Raw genomic sequence first — 16279 nt, 5'->3', positions numbered from 1 at the left:
AATTCTCTGAATTATTAATTGGCACTGGGAACACATACCACTTACTTATCTTTATATTTGGATGGCAGAGATATCACTCCACCCCCATTTGACCCCATGCTCTCCTTACTCATAAGTTAGTTTCTGTTGTTTCCTCCCTTTGCAGGTACAATCACTGGTTTGATGGAATGGCTTTGCTTCACCAGTTCAAAATGGAGAAGGGCACAGTGACATACCGGAGCAGGTTTCTACAGAGTGACTCATACAAGGCCAACAGTGCTGGAGATAGGATTGTGATCTCAGAATTTGGCACACTGGCTCTTCCTGATCCATGCAAGAATATCTTTGAACGTTTCATGTCAAGGTTTGAGGCACCTGGTAAAGAGCCCATAAAATGGCAGTTATCATCATTTAATTAGTATCTCTACAAATAGAAATCTGAAAAATAAACATTTTATAAGTATATTTTTATTTATGTGCATGTGTCTGTGATTGTGGGTGTCCTTAGGGGTCAGAAGAAGTTGTTGAATCCCCTGGAGCTGGAGTTACAGATGGTTGTGAGCTGCCATGTGGGTGCTAGGAACTGAATTCAAGTCTTCTGGAAGAGCAACATGTACTCTTAAGTTTTGAGACATTTCTCCAGCCCTTGAAAAATACACTCTGTGTGTGTGTGTGTGTGTGTGTGTGTGAAAGAAAGGGGGGCATTGAAAATTCTTCCTCAGCATGTGCTTACTGTCTGCTACCTGATTTCAGTCCTGACTGACAACACCAATGTCAACTTCGTACAGTACAAGGGTGACTACTACATGAGCACTGAGACTAACTTTATGAATAAAGTGGACATTAAAACTCTGGAAAGGAGGGAAAAGGTAATGTGTAGGCCCCAAATGAATAAAATAAATCCCAATTTTCTTTCTATTCAGAGTACCTTGTAGAATCTAGATAGCTAAGGAAGAAATCAGAGGGTTGTCTCCACAGAAATAAAGACATCCATTAATTTAGGCTACAGTCACCCTCTGCCAGGATTATAATGCTTGTGGGTCTGGTTTTCCTTAAAGATAATCCCAAATTCCTACCTTAGTTTTAACATCACAAGGCCGGGGTTGAGGGAAGTAGCCTTGACAGGCTCATGTTCTTCCTAGGCACAGTAACTATCAGATTAGAAGTTGTGTAGACTCGTGTTGCCTTGGCACATTAATTAATACAATTTCAAGACAACTCTGTTGTTGATACAGTGTCTGCTCTGTAGCTCAGCTTGGCCCACAACTCGCCATATACCTTAAGCTGGCTTTTAACTTGTGATCCTCCTGCCTCAGTCTCCCAGGTGCTGGGATTACAGGTGTGTTCCACCACCTCAAACTAAAATTTTAATTTTATTTTTGATTACAATTGTTATGCTTATTTTGAACTTTGCTGTGATACTAATAAATCTGTACAGAGGTTTTTGTTGGTGGCTGTGGTACTGCTGGTTTTTATTGTTTTGTTTTTGCTTGCATCTGTTTCTTTTTCTTTAGCAGGAAAAGTAATTTTGATTTCTCAGAGGTTCCTCATATCACACTTCCAACATAGATGACATGCTTCTGTTATCTATGCTCATTTATGGTAATAAAGATCTATTGTGTATCATTTACAATTCTCAAGTAGTCTTAAACCTGTAGGTGGACTGGAGCAAATTCATTGCTGTGAATGGAGCAACTGCACATCCTCATTATGACCCAGATGGAACAGCATACAATATGGGGAACACCTATGGGCCAAGAGGTAAAGTGAGGATGCAAGTATTTTTAGATGTAATTAGGAGTAAACTGTTTCCCAAAGTGCCATTATGTTTAAAATGTAAGCAGGAACTATCACTTGAAAGGTTCCAAAGAGGTATTACTGAGGTTAAAAGACATGATTTATCATTAAGTATGTGTTCTGTGGTCCTTTTGTACCTATGCTTGGCAACTGATTTCCTATATGTCTTTTTCAGTGTAACTTACATTTTTATGTTCCATTATGATTTTTGGATGTTATAAGCATTGAAGGTGCATATCTCTTGAATATGAACTTTAAGGACATACTATATTGTAAAAACAAAATGTATAATGCTACAGAAAAGGAATGTAGGGAGGACCCACTGTCTATCACACAGAAGTAACTAACAAAGTAAGTCAAGGCCATAGCTGTATGGCATATGCTATACCCCATATTGCTGGTCATCTACACACTTCCAAACTTGCTACCAATCTCCTCTAGAATGTTCCAGTAGCTAGTAATTACAGCTAACGTTTATTGAGTGCCTAAGATAGGCTAGGGATAAGCATATTTCTTGTTTCCTTCTTTAATCTCAATTCTCAAAGTATACAACTCGATTATCACCTCCATTTTACAGATGAGGCCAGTGAACTCTGAGGATGTTTAAGTAATTTACTTGAGCCAATTTCCATGTCTCTAAGCCAGACCTGAAACCAGGCCTGACTTTAAACACAAAGGCTTGCTGTGAATCAATTGCTGTTGGCCCCTTTTATTAGCTTTACGTCACCGACTCCAGAAGGCTGTATTGATATTATTTAACATCTACTCTCCACCCAGTCACCATTTCTCCCTCCACTTACGAAAGACCTTTAAAATGATACACCCACTCTCTCAGGGAAGGCAAATTTGCATTCCTGTTTTGAGAGCATGTTGTCTCTGAACAAGAGTGTGTTACTTGAGAGTATTAGATATTTGTGACTATCTACCTTGACTATTGTCAGACTAGTGTCTACAGTCAATGAAACATGTGTTGTGGTTGTGGTATATCTTTGGTGAATAGTTGGCTCTGTGGATAGCTCCTCCGTAGGTCTGTATCTACACATATGAGTGTCTGTGAAGATGGATGCTGAAGTTTTAGTTTTACTGGCTTAGGTACAGATAGGGCATCCTGAATACGCTTCCATCTAGCTTCTTTTCTTTAAAGCTGTTCTAGGAAACAGTAGAAATCCTTCTAATGGGTATAGTGATGTGTGGAGACCATGTGGAAACCAGAGGACAAGCTGTGAGAGTGAGTTCTTGCCTTTTACCATGTGTGACCTGGGGATGGAAATCAATCAGGTCATCAGACTTGGTGGCAAGTGCCTTTACTGACTGAGTTATCTTGCCAGCCTTCAGTGACCTTTTCAAATCTATCTATATATTGGATTCACTGGGGAACCATACAGTTACCTGGGTTTTGCCCTCAAAGATCAGAATTTAGTTAGTCTCAACATCAACTAAATCTGCTAAATCAGGACCTTTGTCCTAACAAGACCACTGGTTTTTATGTACATGAAAGCCTACATGGGTAGGTTTTCTGTTTGTTTTGTTCCATCCATCACTTTTTAGTCATTAAAAAAAAAAAATCTACTTCTTATTAACTCTATTAACCAAGTAGTTTATTTTGAAACCTCCCTCTAATTTGGAAAATATCATTTTTAGTTATATATCTTAAAATAGTCACTAGATCATCAGTCTCAACCTTACTGCATCTAAGAATCATCTAGAATGCTCACTATCAGGATAGACCACGGGCTCCATCCATCTTTAGGGATTCTGGTCCAGCAGAACTGAAAAGAGGCCAAGAATCTGTACCTTTACGGATCCCAGGGCATCTTGGTGCAAGCAGTCTCTAGGTCTAGCTGATGCAGGCACCAATCAGGACTGCCCATGCTTGTTACTTTACCTCAACTTCCTGTTTATACAAACTCCTGGAGACTGCCAGACTCAGGAGCTGAGCAAGGCAGCTCTCTTTCACATTCCTCACCGGATTAGAGGCTGGTCTTGCATAATGCCTTCACAATGCCTTCAGTGCCCTGTAGTTAGAACAGTTGAGTGACTAAGTGTTTATATTCAGTGAATTGGGTAATCCAAGTGCCAGCACTGGGAATCCTTTTATACTCTAATCCTAACAGCAAACCTGCTTCTGTTTTCTCATTGGATTATCTGGTTCAGTGAGAAGGTTTTGAACTGGAACTCAATGCATACCTAAGTTGCAGGGAGCCTGAATACCTGGGATACATTTGGTTACATAATACTTCTCACTGTAATTTTTAATGCCGGCAATTATCTACTTTGAAGAACAAAAAGGTGTAGGAAAGGGACTAAGGAATCAATGGGCAAATCATAGTAAAGCTTTAGCCTTTTCAGATATTTTATGATCCTCCTTACAAATTAGCAAAAATTCTTTAAACATTTTATCAACCCAGTTAGTTTTTAACACTTAAACTATGTTCTTCGTATTAGTCCATCACTGTTCTTGTCTATTTTTTTTTTTCTGTCACTGTTCAAAACATGATGTTTCCTATATTTGAAGTGTCTCTCAAAACTTGTCCATACCTCCACCCTGGACATCTGCAACAGGTAATTTGTACCTGTTGCTCACTCGGTGTTTTTACCAGGATGTCAACAGGCATTACAAAACCAAACCTCTGATCTTCTCTGCTGAACTTCCTTAAAATGAGTCTTCCTCGTTTTAGTTGATGGCAGCACCATCCTTCCAATTGCTAATGACAACTTTGGAATCATTCTTCATGTTTCTCTCTTACACCTATACCCAATTAATCAAAAGAATCATCTGAGCAATGCCCTCAAAATATCTTCAAAATCCAACCACCTCATGCCATCACTTCCATGGCCACCCATCTATTTTTGAACCACAGTGTTCTTACAATTAAAATTATCAAACTAACCTCTTAATTGATTTCTTCAATACTTTCTTCACCTTACTTTTCCGTGTTCTCAGCATAGTGGCCAGGTTGACCTCTTACCCCATCTACCTCTCTAGACTCATCTTTTAGATTCTCCTTCTTATCAGACAGGACTACACTGGCCTCTTTGTTGTTATTTGAACACTACAAACTATTCCTGGCTGTATATGCACTTTCCTCTGTCTGGAATGTATTTCTCCTAAATGTTCTCAAATTTCTTCCTCACCTTCTTCAGGTCTTCACTTGAATGGTATCACCCCAGACTACCATATTCAAAATGGCAAACAGGAACGCCTACCCATACATAGTCACTGCAGCCCCCATTTCTAGCTTGTTTACATTATAGTTCATATCACAATCAGATGCATTGTATTTTTGCTCATAGTTTTTTTTAAGAATTTGAGTTTTAGAGATGAATAGATTTTTGTCTGTTCTGTGTACTGCAGTGAGTTTGAAATATAGTATTTAGACTTCTTAGGACAGTGTTTGGAATATGACTGGTGACCAGTAAATGGCTGCAGAATAAATGAACCAAGAAAAAAGTGTTAGTTATTTTGTTCCTTAAGAATAATGGAGATTGTGAAATTCCATGTTATGTAAGTTCATCATGTCTTAGACTGAAAATTATAATACCAGGAAGATAATTCAGTATCACCTAAATATTTATTTGTTCACTGAGTAACTACATAAACATGTGGTATTAGTTAATCCATCAATAACTATTTATAGTATGCTCGCTAAATACCAAGCCCTTGCAAGAGCAAGGGTTATTTCATTTTAGAATGTATATAAAAACGGTAAAGGGAGAAATTTTTGTTGTGCAGGTTCTTGCTATAATATTATTCGGGTTCCTCCAGAGAAGACAGGGCCTGGGGAGACGATTCATGGAGCACAAGTGCTGTGTTCTATCACTTCTGCTGAGACCATGAAGCCTTCTTACTATCATAGCTTTGGTAAGTCTATGGATGAGGCCAGTTGCCCTGGGCTCTGAATTAATATTGCTGTATCACAAAGATTAGTTTTGACAAGTACCATGTTGATCACTTATCAGAGTGTTACCGTACTGAGGTCAAGATTGCATTAATACCAGTTAAGTTATTCTGTTTAGCCCTGTACTCCTTATGCTAGCCTACAGATTGCTTGAAGAGACATGGCTTCTTCATGTAAGTAGTTACTAGAAATATAAATTGATAATGAAAAATTTGAGTCAATATTAAAATCCTAAAATAATAGTCACACATGAAAAGGCCTTGACTATTTCATGTGTGTGTGTGTGTGTGTGTGTGAACCTTATGTTCTGTATAGATTGTTTCAGCCTTTAAAAATAATGTTTTGTTAACTTTTGAGATGTTTTGGCCTTTATTCAGAACATTTACTTTACATATTGTAAATTGTGATAGCCAAAATACTCCTAGGTCTTCACTCCCAGGGTGTACAGGAAAAAGACTAAGTAGTAAATACACTGAGCATGGATGGCACTTTAATATTGTTCTGCTTTCTGTTATCCTTAAACCAAAACAACTTAAAATGAAAAAAAAAAAGCCTAACTAAGGGCATTAACCCAAGTATTCTTAACAGTTCTCTTTTCTATGCAGAAACAGGAAATATGTCCAGTTGAGCTGGGAAACAGCAAAGTATTTCTGGGTGGTGTTTACTTAGGTCAGCAGTAACATGCCAGTCATTCAGATGGGTGTCCTTACTGCTACATTTCAGTTCACTCTAGTTTGCCAAGTAACATTTTATTCTTTTCTGGAAACTTTTAGGAATGACAAAAAACTACATAATCTTCATTGAACAGCCTCTAAAGATGAAACTGTGGAAAATAGTCACTTCTAAAATCCGGGGGAAGGCCTTTGCTGATGGGATAAGCTGGGAGCCCCAGTATGACACACGGTTTCATGTGGTGGATAAACACAATGGACAGGCTGAGTATTTGAGCATATTTATAATGAAAGTGTATGCCCCTGAAGGTGAATTTCCACAGGGCTGACTTTTCACCTTCATACATTATTTTTAAAGACATTTCTAATTAAGAGTATTATTTCCTTTTTCTGGTTGGATTGTCTGCTCATTAATTAATTAGCACAGAGGATGTTGCATGTTGGGAAACTGTGGGGAATGTTTTTACCCCTCCAACTGATTGAATTAAAAGGGTACAGGAAGCTCTCATCACGGGTTTTCTCATGCCAGAAAAGTGCAGAGGGGTGCAGTTTATGCACAGCTCTTTTGTTACTTCTGCAACGGCAATTTGAAGCTTAAAGTAGCTGCTTCTGGGACTTGGTGTGCCATTTTCATAGTCCCACTGAAGTCCAGCATGTCAGGCTGCGTATCTTCTTATAGTCCCCATTAGTAATGGTGTCATTGTACTTGTCTATGTTTATCTCTAAGAAGATAGCGTCCTAAATTTAATTTTCCTGATTTCATTACAAAATTATTTGAATAATGAGTGTATTTTTCAATCATTCACTTAATTTATAATAAGCATTCTAAGTAACAGTATTTTCTATTAATCTTGTAATTAGAGTCTAGGACCTGTTTATCCTGTAAAACATTAGACCACACATTTCAGGAAGGCTTTTATTTATTTATTTATTTATTTATTTATTTATTTATTTATTTATGTGGTTGCTGGGAATTGAACTCAGGACCTCTGGAAGAGCAACCAGTGCTCTTAACCACTGAGCCATCTCTCCAGCCCCCCAGGAAGGCTTTTAAATTAGTCACAACAATAGATTGGTTTGTGTCAGTCCGCCTCAGTTCACTGATTAACTTGAAATGAGCTTCCTTAAATCATTTGCTTTTATATACTGATTTTTCTTCCGTTGTACCTATTGACCATGACATGGAAGTTGGGGGTGGGGATCCTTCTAATTTGAGCTTTGTAGATTTCTTCCTGAAAGGGGACAGAAAGGAGGGGAGGGAAGGAGAAGGAAAGAAACTGAGTGTCTTTCTAAATTGTTTGTGTGCCCTGCAGACTCTGCCAGGAGTGTATTACAGCAACCCTTTTGTTACCTTTCATCAAATCAACGCCTTTGAGGACCAGGGCTGTATTGTGATAGATCTGTGCTGTCAGGATGATGGGAGAAGCCTGGAAGTTTACCAGCTACAGAACCTCAGGAAAGCCGGGGAAGGGCTTGACCAGGTAGGTAAACATCTTGAACTCCTCTGCCTTCTGAGTGCTGAGATTAAAGGTGTGTATCACCATGCCAGGCATTAACATTTTACTTTTAAAGATGTTGCTTGCTGTATATTAATTAATGGACTGTTACAGAGCAGACCTAGGGTTAAAGAAAAAAAGCAAGCTGAAAGCATGGAGCTTTCCCCCCATGTATTCCTCTTCCCTAGTTTCTCTAATATCAATATTGTAAACTTGGTTTATGTATTGTTATTGTACGTATGCATATGTGTGGTGTGTGTGCGTGAGCATGGGTGACACACACACAAGTGAAGGGAGTGAAGGCAGAGACAGTTGTCAGGAGTTGGTTCTCTCCTTTCACCGTGGGGTCTGGGGATTGAACCCAGGCTGTGGGGCCTGCGCAGCAAACCATTATACCCTTTTGTTGTTGTTGTTTTTCAAGACAGGGTTTCTCTGTGTATCCCCGGCTGTTCTAGAATTCCCTCTGTAGACCAGGCTGGCCTCCAACTCAGAGATCTGATCCGCCTGCCTCTGCCTCCTGAGTGCTGGGATTAAAGGCGTGCACCACCACCACCGCCTGGCTCCATTTCCCACTTGGACCTATCATCTCACCAGCCCAATATGAACATCTTGCATTGTTGTGAAACATTTGTTATAGTTGATGAGTCAGTTCTCATCTGTTATTACCAACTGAAGTCCACAGCTCTTAGGGCTCACCCTTTGTGTTAAATAATCTGCTGTCTCTGTAGCTCTGTCTGTTTCACAAGGTCTGTAGTCCAAGCTGGCTATGAACACGCATCAGTGTCCTTCCTCACTCTCGAATGGTGGGAGTAGAGCTGGGTACCACCATTCCCAGTTCAGGCTGACTCCCTCCCTCTCTTCCTCCCTGCCTTCCTTCCTTTTTAGTAGTATGCATTTGTGGTTCCTCCATGGTTTTTGTGTCTTGATAGTTTTATTATTATTGAGAAATAGTGTCTTGCGTATACTAGTTGACCATCTGTTCTACCTATTGAAGAATATCTTGCTAGCTTACAATTTTGGTGAATATGACAAAAGTTGTTATAAATATTTGTGCACAGATTGCATGGAAACATAAATTATCAATAGATGCCTTTTTTGAGACAAAGTCTCATGAAATGTAGGCTAGCCTTGGACTCACTGTATAGTCAAGACTGGCCTTGAACACTGGTCCTATTTCCTCTGTCTTCCGAGTTCTGGGATTACAGCCATGTGTCAACACACTCAAACTTAGATGTCTTTTGTTTGTTTTTGAGACAGGGTTTCTCTGTGTAGTTTTGGTCCTGGATCTTGTTCTGTAGACCAGGCTGGTCTTGAACTTACAGAGATCTGCCTGACTCTGCCTCTCGAGTGCTGGTGTGCACCACCACCGCCCGACCTAGATTTTTTTTTTAAAGTGTATATTTTGTTAGATTAGGAAAGTTTTATTTTTACTTCTATATTACTAAGAATTTTGGTCATGGATAAATGTAGCATTTCATATTTTTTCTCACTATTAAGAGTACCACATGGATTTTATCCCTTTTTTTAATTAATGTGATGAAGTATATTGGTTCCTTCTTTTAAAAAGTGTTTAAATTAGGTATGGTGGCAGGTACCTTTAATCCCAGCACTTGGAAGGTAGAGGCCAGTCTGTTTACATAGTGAGTTTCAGGCCAGCTGAGGATACAGAGTGAGATTCTGTCTCAAAAAGAAAAAAGAAAAGTTTAAATTGAGTCTAGTGGTTCAATCCTGTAATCCCAGTTACTTTAGGGGGCTGAGGCAGGGGATTCTGGGAATTCTGGGAATCCGCCAGTCTCTGCCTCTCATTTCCCAGTAGAATCTGGGTCATTATAGATGTTTGTGCTATGCAAACATCTAACTGGGATTTTATATGGATTCTGGGAATTCAAACTCAGGCCCTCATGCTGTGTGACAAGTGCTTTTACCCACTGAACCACAGTCCTGCATCAATATTTGTTTTTTTATTAAAAGTAATAACTATACTAATTTGGGTGTGAGGTGGTGTCTGTGGTTTTGATTTACATTTCTCAAATGACTAACGTTGTTGAGCATCTCATTAAGTCCTGAGGGGAAGAGTTGCCTCTAACACTTGGTCCATCTGCGGGTTCTTTCCCTCCTAAATCTCAGCCTCGTTGTCCTCCCTGGCCTTTCTAGCTCATCATTGCCTCCAAACACCTATTTTTAAACATTTTATTCAGACTTTTTTCCCCTTTTAGTTCTTCTCAAAGGAATGGTTGGTTCATACCACCTGACCCAACCTTAAATGTCTTTTTGTTTAGCTAAGGTTTTACAAAAGAAAGTGATGTTGATAAAATGTCATTTTTATTTTTATTTTATTGAGACATGATTTCTCTGTGTTGCCCTGGCTGTCCTGGAACTCACTTTGTAGTCCAGGCTGGCCTCAAACTCAAGAGATCTGCCTGCCTCTCTGTCTGCTGAGTGTTGGGGTTAAAGGCATGTGCCACTACCACCCGGCTAAAAAGTAATTTTTAAAGAGCCAATCCTTTATAAAGTTTAAGAATAATATTCTAGAGGTTTCAAAAAAATTCAAATAAAGAACAGCATTGTATTTTACTCAGAGAAAACATTTCTGTGTGGGATGGAGGTGACGTGGGGTAGGTAGGTCAAGGGAATGGCACAGTTTGTTGTCTGTCTCACAGTATTTCAAGAGAGAAAAGTATGCTTAAAGCACATGGTCCCAGGAGCTGTGCGTGTTTCCTTTGCATCTTCTGCTTAAACACCATCTCGGTATACAGACTGTCTGGAGTGTTCCTCTGATTACCCATAGCATCAGCAGTTCACGAGGAGAGCTCACAAGACTTAGCACAAGAGCACAGTGAGCACGAAGAGAAGGAGCTGGAGGAAGGCAGGCTCAGCGGGCAGTTCTCTACTGGTGTAGTCGCATAGGACACATAGAAAGAACTGGTCCTGATACCGTGTGAGACCTGTCAACTTTCTGGGAAGTTCACAGACCTGGTTGTTCAGGGCCATCCTGGGAATCAGTCATGTAGGCAATCCAGCCAACATAAGTAACCTCGGGTCCTGAAGTTCTAGACTCCTAGGAGGACTCAGATGTTAATCTTTTTTTTTTTTTTTTTCTACTGAAGATTAAACCTTGGGTCTTGTACGTGCTAGGCAGGCACTGTACCATTGAGCTGCATCCCTAGCCCCCAGGTATTCCCCCCTCTAAAGGGTTTCTCTGTGTAGTTTCGGTGCCTGTCCTGGATCCCACTCTGTAGACCAGGCTGGCCTCAAACTCGCAGAGACTCTCCTGGCTCTGCCTCCCGAGTGCTGGGACTAAAGGCGTGTGCCAACGCCGCAAGGCACCAAGGTTTTCTTTTTAAGTAATATCATTTTCATGAACTATATTTATTGACTACACAGTGCCATTCAAGGCTTCACATACTCTTATCAGAATAGCAGTCTAAGAACTCAGTGTCGAGGAGCCAGCAAAGGGTTAGTCTTGGAAATCGACCTTCTCAAGAATGTGTGGGGTTTGAGCAATACTAGCCTGCTAAACTGGGCCTTCTGTGAATCAGCAAACATGAAAAAGGGATCTTCCCTTGTTACAGTCTAGTCCCTGGGACCTTTGACTATATAATCATTTGTTTATTGGAGGCCAATTAATAACTATTTAATTTTATAATTACTATTCCACCACTAGAATGCAAATTTCATGAAGTTCAGTGTTGCATTCCCAGTGTCTGAAACAACACTTAGCCTACTCTAGGCACTCAATAAATACTTGTTGAATGAACGAATGAATTAGAATTACTATTTGCACAATTCTAGTAATGACTGGATTTAAGTCACTGGTTTCTTATCCTAGGGATGACATTTCCCCGTCTGTTCATTTCTCTCTTCTGAACAGGTCTATAATTCAATGGCAAAATCTTTCCCTCGAAGATTTGTTTTGCCCTTAGATGTCAGTGTGGATGCCCCTGAGGGGAAGAACCTTAGTCCACTGTCCTACTCCTCTGCCAGCGCTGTGAAACAGGGTGATGGGAAGGTAAGCCCCCAGCGGGCACCAGACCAAGGGTCTGGATTTTAGTGACATTACTCTTGGGCTCTTCTCCAAATGTTTGGTGCCCAGCAGGCTGTTTCATAATAGTTGGCTGAGCTTGGGTGAGGTCATGGAGACTTGTTTGCACAAGAGTCACAGAAACTGGGTGGGATGGACACTGTGTTTGGCTATACTTTCTCTGCTCTGAGCCAGATATAGGCAACTTGCCAGTGGTTGTGGAAGGTGTGAGCTTTTAAGATTGACCGGACCTTCCCCACCTTCTGGAGACACTGCTTTTCCCATGAGAATTTTACTGTGCAGCCCTGGGTGCCTTACTTTTAGCAGAATACAGAAGCACTCTGCCTCCTCTGCCCTTTGACGTAGTCACAAAGCCTGACAATGTTATCTGCATGTGCACACACTATGGAAAGGGGAACAATATGAAACATGACGTAGAACTGTAGTTCTCAGATCCTGTCACCACGTACAGAGTAGTGTGCCCTTACAATAAAGAAATGAAAGAGAATTAAGAGAAAGTAAAGAGAACTAAGCAGCCACTTTTAATCCTTTGGGGATCTCTCTTAGATCTGGTGCTCTCCTGAAAATCTACACCATGAGGACCTGGTAGAGGAAGGAGGGATTGAATTTCCCCAGATCAACTATGGCCGGTTCAATGGCCAAAAGTATAATTTCTTCTACGGCTGCGGTTTCCGGCATTTGGTGGGGGATTCTCTGATAAAGGTTGACGTGGTGAACAAGACACTGAAGGTAATGGAAATCTCCTTTCTCACTTTTTCCAAGACCTGCTCTCCCCTTTGAATTATTTCTGTTTTGTTTAAAGTAGTTCCTCAGATGTATTACTTTTCTCAAACAATTTTACTGTCTGTTTATTTTATGTGTATGTGTTTGTGCTCGAGTGTATTATGTGCACCACATGTGTGCAGGAACCTGTGGAGGTCAGATGAAGGCATCTGGTCCCCTGGAGCTGCAGTTACAGGAAATTGTGTGCTGTTGTGTGGGTGCTGGGAAATGAACCCGGGTCCTCTGGAAGAACAGCCAGTGTTCTGACTGCTGAGCCGTCTCTGCAGCCCAGTTCTTTGGGTTCTTTAATATTTCAACAGCTCAGCTATTTTCCTAAGTTTGAGAACCATGAATCACTTAAGCAAGGGGTTGCTTTCCTATGACAAATCTCAAGGAAAGCCAAAACTTGGGAAACTAATGGTAAAATTGATGTCATTTTTTTGGAGTAATTATGGGGTGAAGGCTGTAGTGACCCCTATATTTCAGGTTGATGGGAAATTATATAAGATGGTGATCTAGAGGCAGCAGAGGCTCCTCTTACCTACATTCAACGCAGTAAGCCTGGGTTCGTGTTCGCTGTCAGAACATCCTGTTGACGCCCAATTTATGCAATCAGTGACAAACGCTGTGGAACACTTCCCACTCGCCTTCACCTTTCATCAGATGCCTTCTGTGTGTGTTGGGGGGACTTGCAGGTTTGGAGAGAGGATGGCTTTTACCCCTCAGAGCCCGTTTTTGTTCCGGCCCCAGGAGCCAATGAGGAGGACAGTGGGGTTATTCTTTCTGTCGTGATCACTCCCAACCAGGTAAGTTCATTTGCCTGCCCCCGATCATAAAAACACAGCACTAGTTCATCGGAGCACGATGCCGAGTGACGCAGCCCACAATCTATTTTGATGCCTTGTGGCATCTTCTCTGTCCTCTTCCCCTTTTTACTGTGTACAAATCCCCCACTTTAAAAGTCACAGTCCAAGCCGGGCGGTGGTGGCGCACGCCTTTAATCCCAGCACTCGGGAGGCAGACCCAGGCGGATCTCTGTGAGTTCGAGGCCAGCCTGGGCTACCAAGTGAGTTCCAGGAAAAGGCGCAAAGCTACACAGAGAAACCCTGTCTCGAAAAACCAAAAAAAAAAAAAAAAAAAAAAGTCACAGTCCATACTTCTCAAAGTCCTATTTGTAAAATCATAACCCGTGGTGTCTTCAGAGTCATTTGTTATAGACAAAGCACTTTCATACATATTATGATAATTATTATAAATTATGAAATACCATTTTATTCATGTGGAATTTGTCACTTCTAGAAGTTGCAGGTGGCTTGCATCTGATCTCACAGTGGTAAAGCCAGTGTTTAAATCGTCTGGCTTCTGGCCTGATGTTCATACCACCATGTTTTTAATTTCAGTGAACTGACCTAAAAAACTCCAGTATCATAAGCCCTGGCTAGCATCTCAGTAATGCTACTTACTGACTTGTCTGAGCAATCTTATAGCAAATGTGTTCTCCTCAAGCACCAGCTTTGATCAATTATTAGTGGCACCTGGGTCTGGGGTTCTGCACCCTTTAATGGTTTAGGAAAAAAAAAGTGCTGTGATCAATTAGTAATGTCTGTTATGGGCTTATTCCATGAACTTAACACTCTAGTAATTAGGTCAGCACCAATCTCAGACTGACTTACAACACTGACATTTGTACAGCTCCTAAGTAACACAAAATAGCAGCATTTCTAACTTGGGAAAAATAGTTTCCTCATATTTTACAAGATTAAAAAGGGTCAAGCAAAAATATTGTTAGACTCAAAGCCATCTTATGAAGAGAACTGGCACAAACAACCTTATTTCCTTGCTTACGGTGTGAACTTCTTTAGTCACGGTGTTTCTGTCCAGTTCGGCAACTGGGCAAACATTTAGTGGGTGGCTAGGTGAGGCATAGGTACTGGGAACAGATATGAACGTGAGTAAGACGTGCTTTCTTCGTTAGCAAGGTCCTAGCCAGTGGAGATAGTTTCCAAAGGAAGAGGGAACTTCAGTGTTGCACCTCCTTTTCTAGAGTAAAAGTAACTTTCTCCTCGTCTTGGATGCGAAGAACTTGGCCGAGCTGGGGCGCGCTGAGGTACCTGTGCAGATGCCTTATGGGTTCCACGGCACGTTCATATCCATCTGATGGTACAACCAGGTCTGAGAATCAGGTCCCAATGAGTGCACTCTGTACAGAAGAAAAAACAGCGGGTCTCACCCAAAACTGCTGTAGTTTGGACCTGATCCCGACCCCCATGAGCTCATATTTTGAATAGTTTGTTCCTAGCTTGTGGCACTATTTTGGGAAGCTGTGGAAACGTTCTGGGATGAGGGACCAGCCTTTGAAGCCCCTGTTCTCTCATGCCCTCTCTCTGCTTCCTGCCCACGACAATGTGAACGGCCTTCACTCCGTGCTCCCCACCTTGCCACAGATGGGGTGCTCCACCATGCCCCCCCCCCCCACTGTGGTGGACTGTGACCCTGAAACTGTGAGCCGGAAACTGTGAGCCGGAAACCGTGAGCCGAAGGAAATCTTTCCACCTTCGGGTGTTCCGTCAGTTTGGTTTGGTTTTGCTGCAGCAGTAAAGTAACTAATCCCCCAACTGGATATATTGTTTTACATTTCTATTAAAAACATAATTTGTGAGGTAATTATGGTCTGCTGTGTTTTTAATGCCATTTTAAAGGATTTATTTTATGTGTATGAATGTTTTACCTGCATATATGCATGTGTACCATATGCATGTCTCATGCTTGAGGAGGTCAGAATGGAGTATCAGATCCCCTGGAACGGGAGTTACAGATGGTTGTGAGCTACTGTGTGGGTGCTGGGAACTGAACCCAGGACTTCTATGAGAGAAACAAGTACTCGTAATCATTGAGCCATCTCTCCAGCCCCTTTATATATTTTAAAAGGATTTACGTGTCTGTGTGTGACTGTGCATGTGGGTATGTATATGTGAGTACAGGTGGAGACTGGTATGAGTGCTGGGGATCTATCTCACTCGGTTTCCCTGCAAGAGCAGTGTGCATGCTCTCAACTGCTTAGTGAGCTCTTCAGCCCTGGCTTTAGATTATCGTAGGGCAAGCATCAGTATAATATTTAGTTTTTTATTATTTGTTGTTACTGTATGCGTGTCTATGGACAATGTATGTTTATGTGCAGACATGGAGGCTTAGGGAGGTCAGAGGACATCTTTTAACAGTGGGTTCTCTCCTTCATCTGGGAACTTCTGGGCAGTGCTCCATTCTCTATTTTCCATCCCCACATCGGATGCTGGGATTATGGATACAAGGCATTGCATCTCACCTTTTGTGGGTTGTGGATCAAACTCAGGTCATCAGGGTCATTCAACAAGCATGTTTACCCTTCCAGCCATCTTGTAAGCCCTGAGGGATATTTTGAAGGTAGTCTACATTTATCGAACATGCTTTTCTCTACTAAAAGAAGACACGGAAAGGGGCTGGTGGGGCTGGCAAGACGGCTCAGCAGGCAAAGGTGCTTGCAGTACAAGCCTGATGACATGAGTTTGGTTCCTGGAACCCATGTAAAGATGGAGGGAGATAGTTGACTCCACAAAGTTATCTTTTGACCCCAAATATGTGCTGTGGCACTTGTGC

At 41.3% G+C, this 16279-nt stretch overlaps 1 protein-coding gene across 1 annotated transcript in view; it reads left to right on the top strand.

The window, feature by feature from the left end:
- Nucleotides 1–15310, top strand: part of Bco2 (beta-carotene oxygenase 2) — a 28405-nt gene extending 13095 nt beyond the window's left edge. The window contains exons 3-12 of the mRNA XM_052760031.1: nucleotides 146–357; nucleotides 733–848; nucleotides 1638–1740; nucleotides 5510–5638; nucleotides 6449–6609; nucleotides 7660–7827; nucleotides 11714–11851; nucleotides 12431–12613; nucleotides 13342–13452; nucleotides 14691–15310. Coding sequence (XP_052615991.1) covers nucleotides 146–357; nucleotides 733–848; nucleotides 1638–1740; nucleotides 5510–5638; nucleotides 6449–6609; nucleotides 7660–7827; nucleotides 11714–11851; nucleotides 12431–12613; nucleotides 13342–13452; nucleotides 14691–14804 — 1435 coding nt within the window. The 3' untranslated portion in view covers nucleotides 14805–15310. The remainder of the gene's footprint in view (nucleotides 1–145; nucleotides 358–732; nucleotides 849–1637; nucleotides 1741–5509; nucleotides 5639–6448; nucleotides 6610–7659; nucleotides 7828–11713; nucleotides 11852–12430; nucleotides 12614–13341; nucleotides 13453–14690) is intronic.
- The last annotated feature ends 969 nt before the right edge of the window (nucleotides 15311–16279 follow it).

Source organism: Peromyscus californicus, unplaced genomic scaffold (genome assembly GCF_007827085.1).
Source record: "Peromyscus californicus insignis strain IS unplaced genomic scaffold, ASM782708v3 Scaffold_11__1_contigs__length_118956290, whole genome shotgun sequence".
Lineage (NCBI taxonomy): Eukaryota > Metazoa > Chordata > Mammalia > Rodentia > Cricetidae > Peromyscus > Peromyscus californicus.
This window is presented reverse-complemented; position numbering and strand designations above follow the sequence as displayed.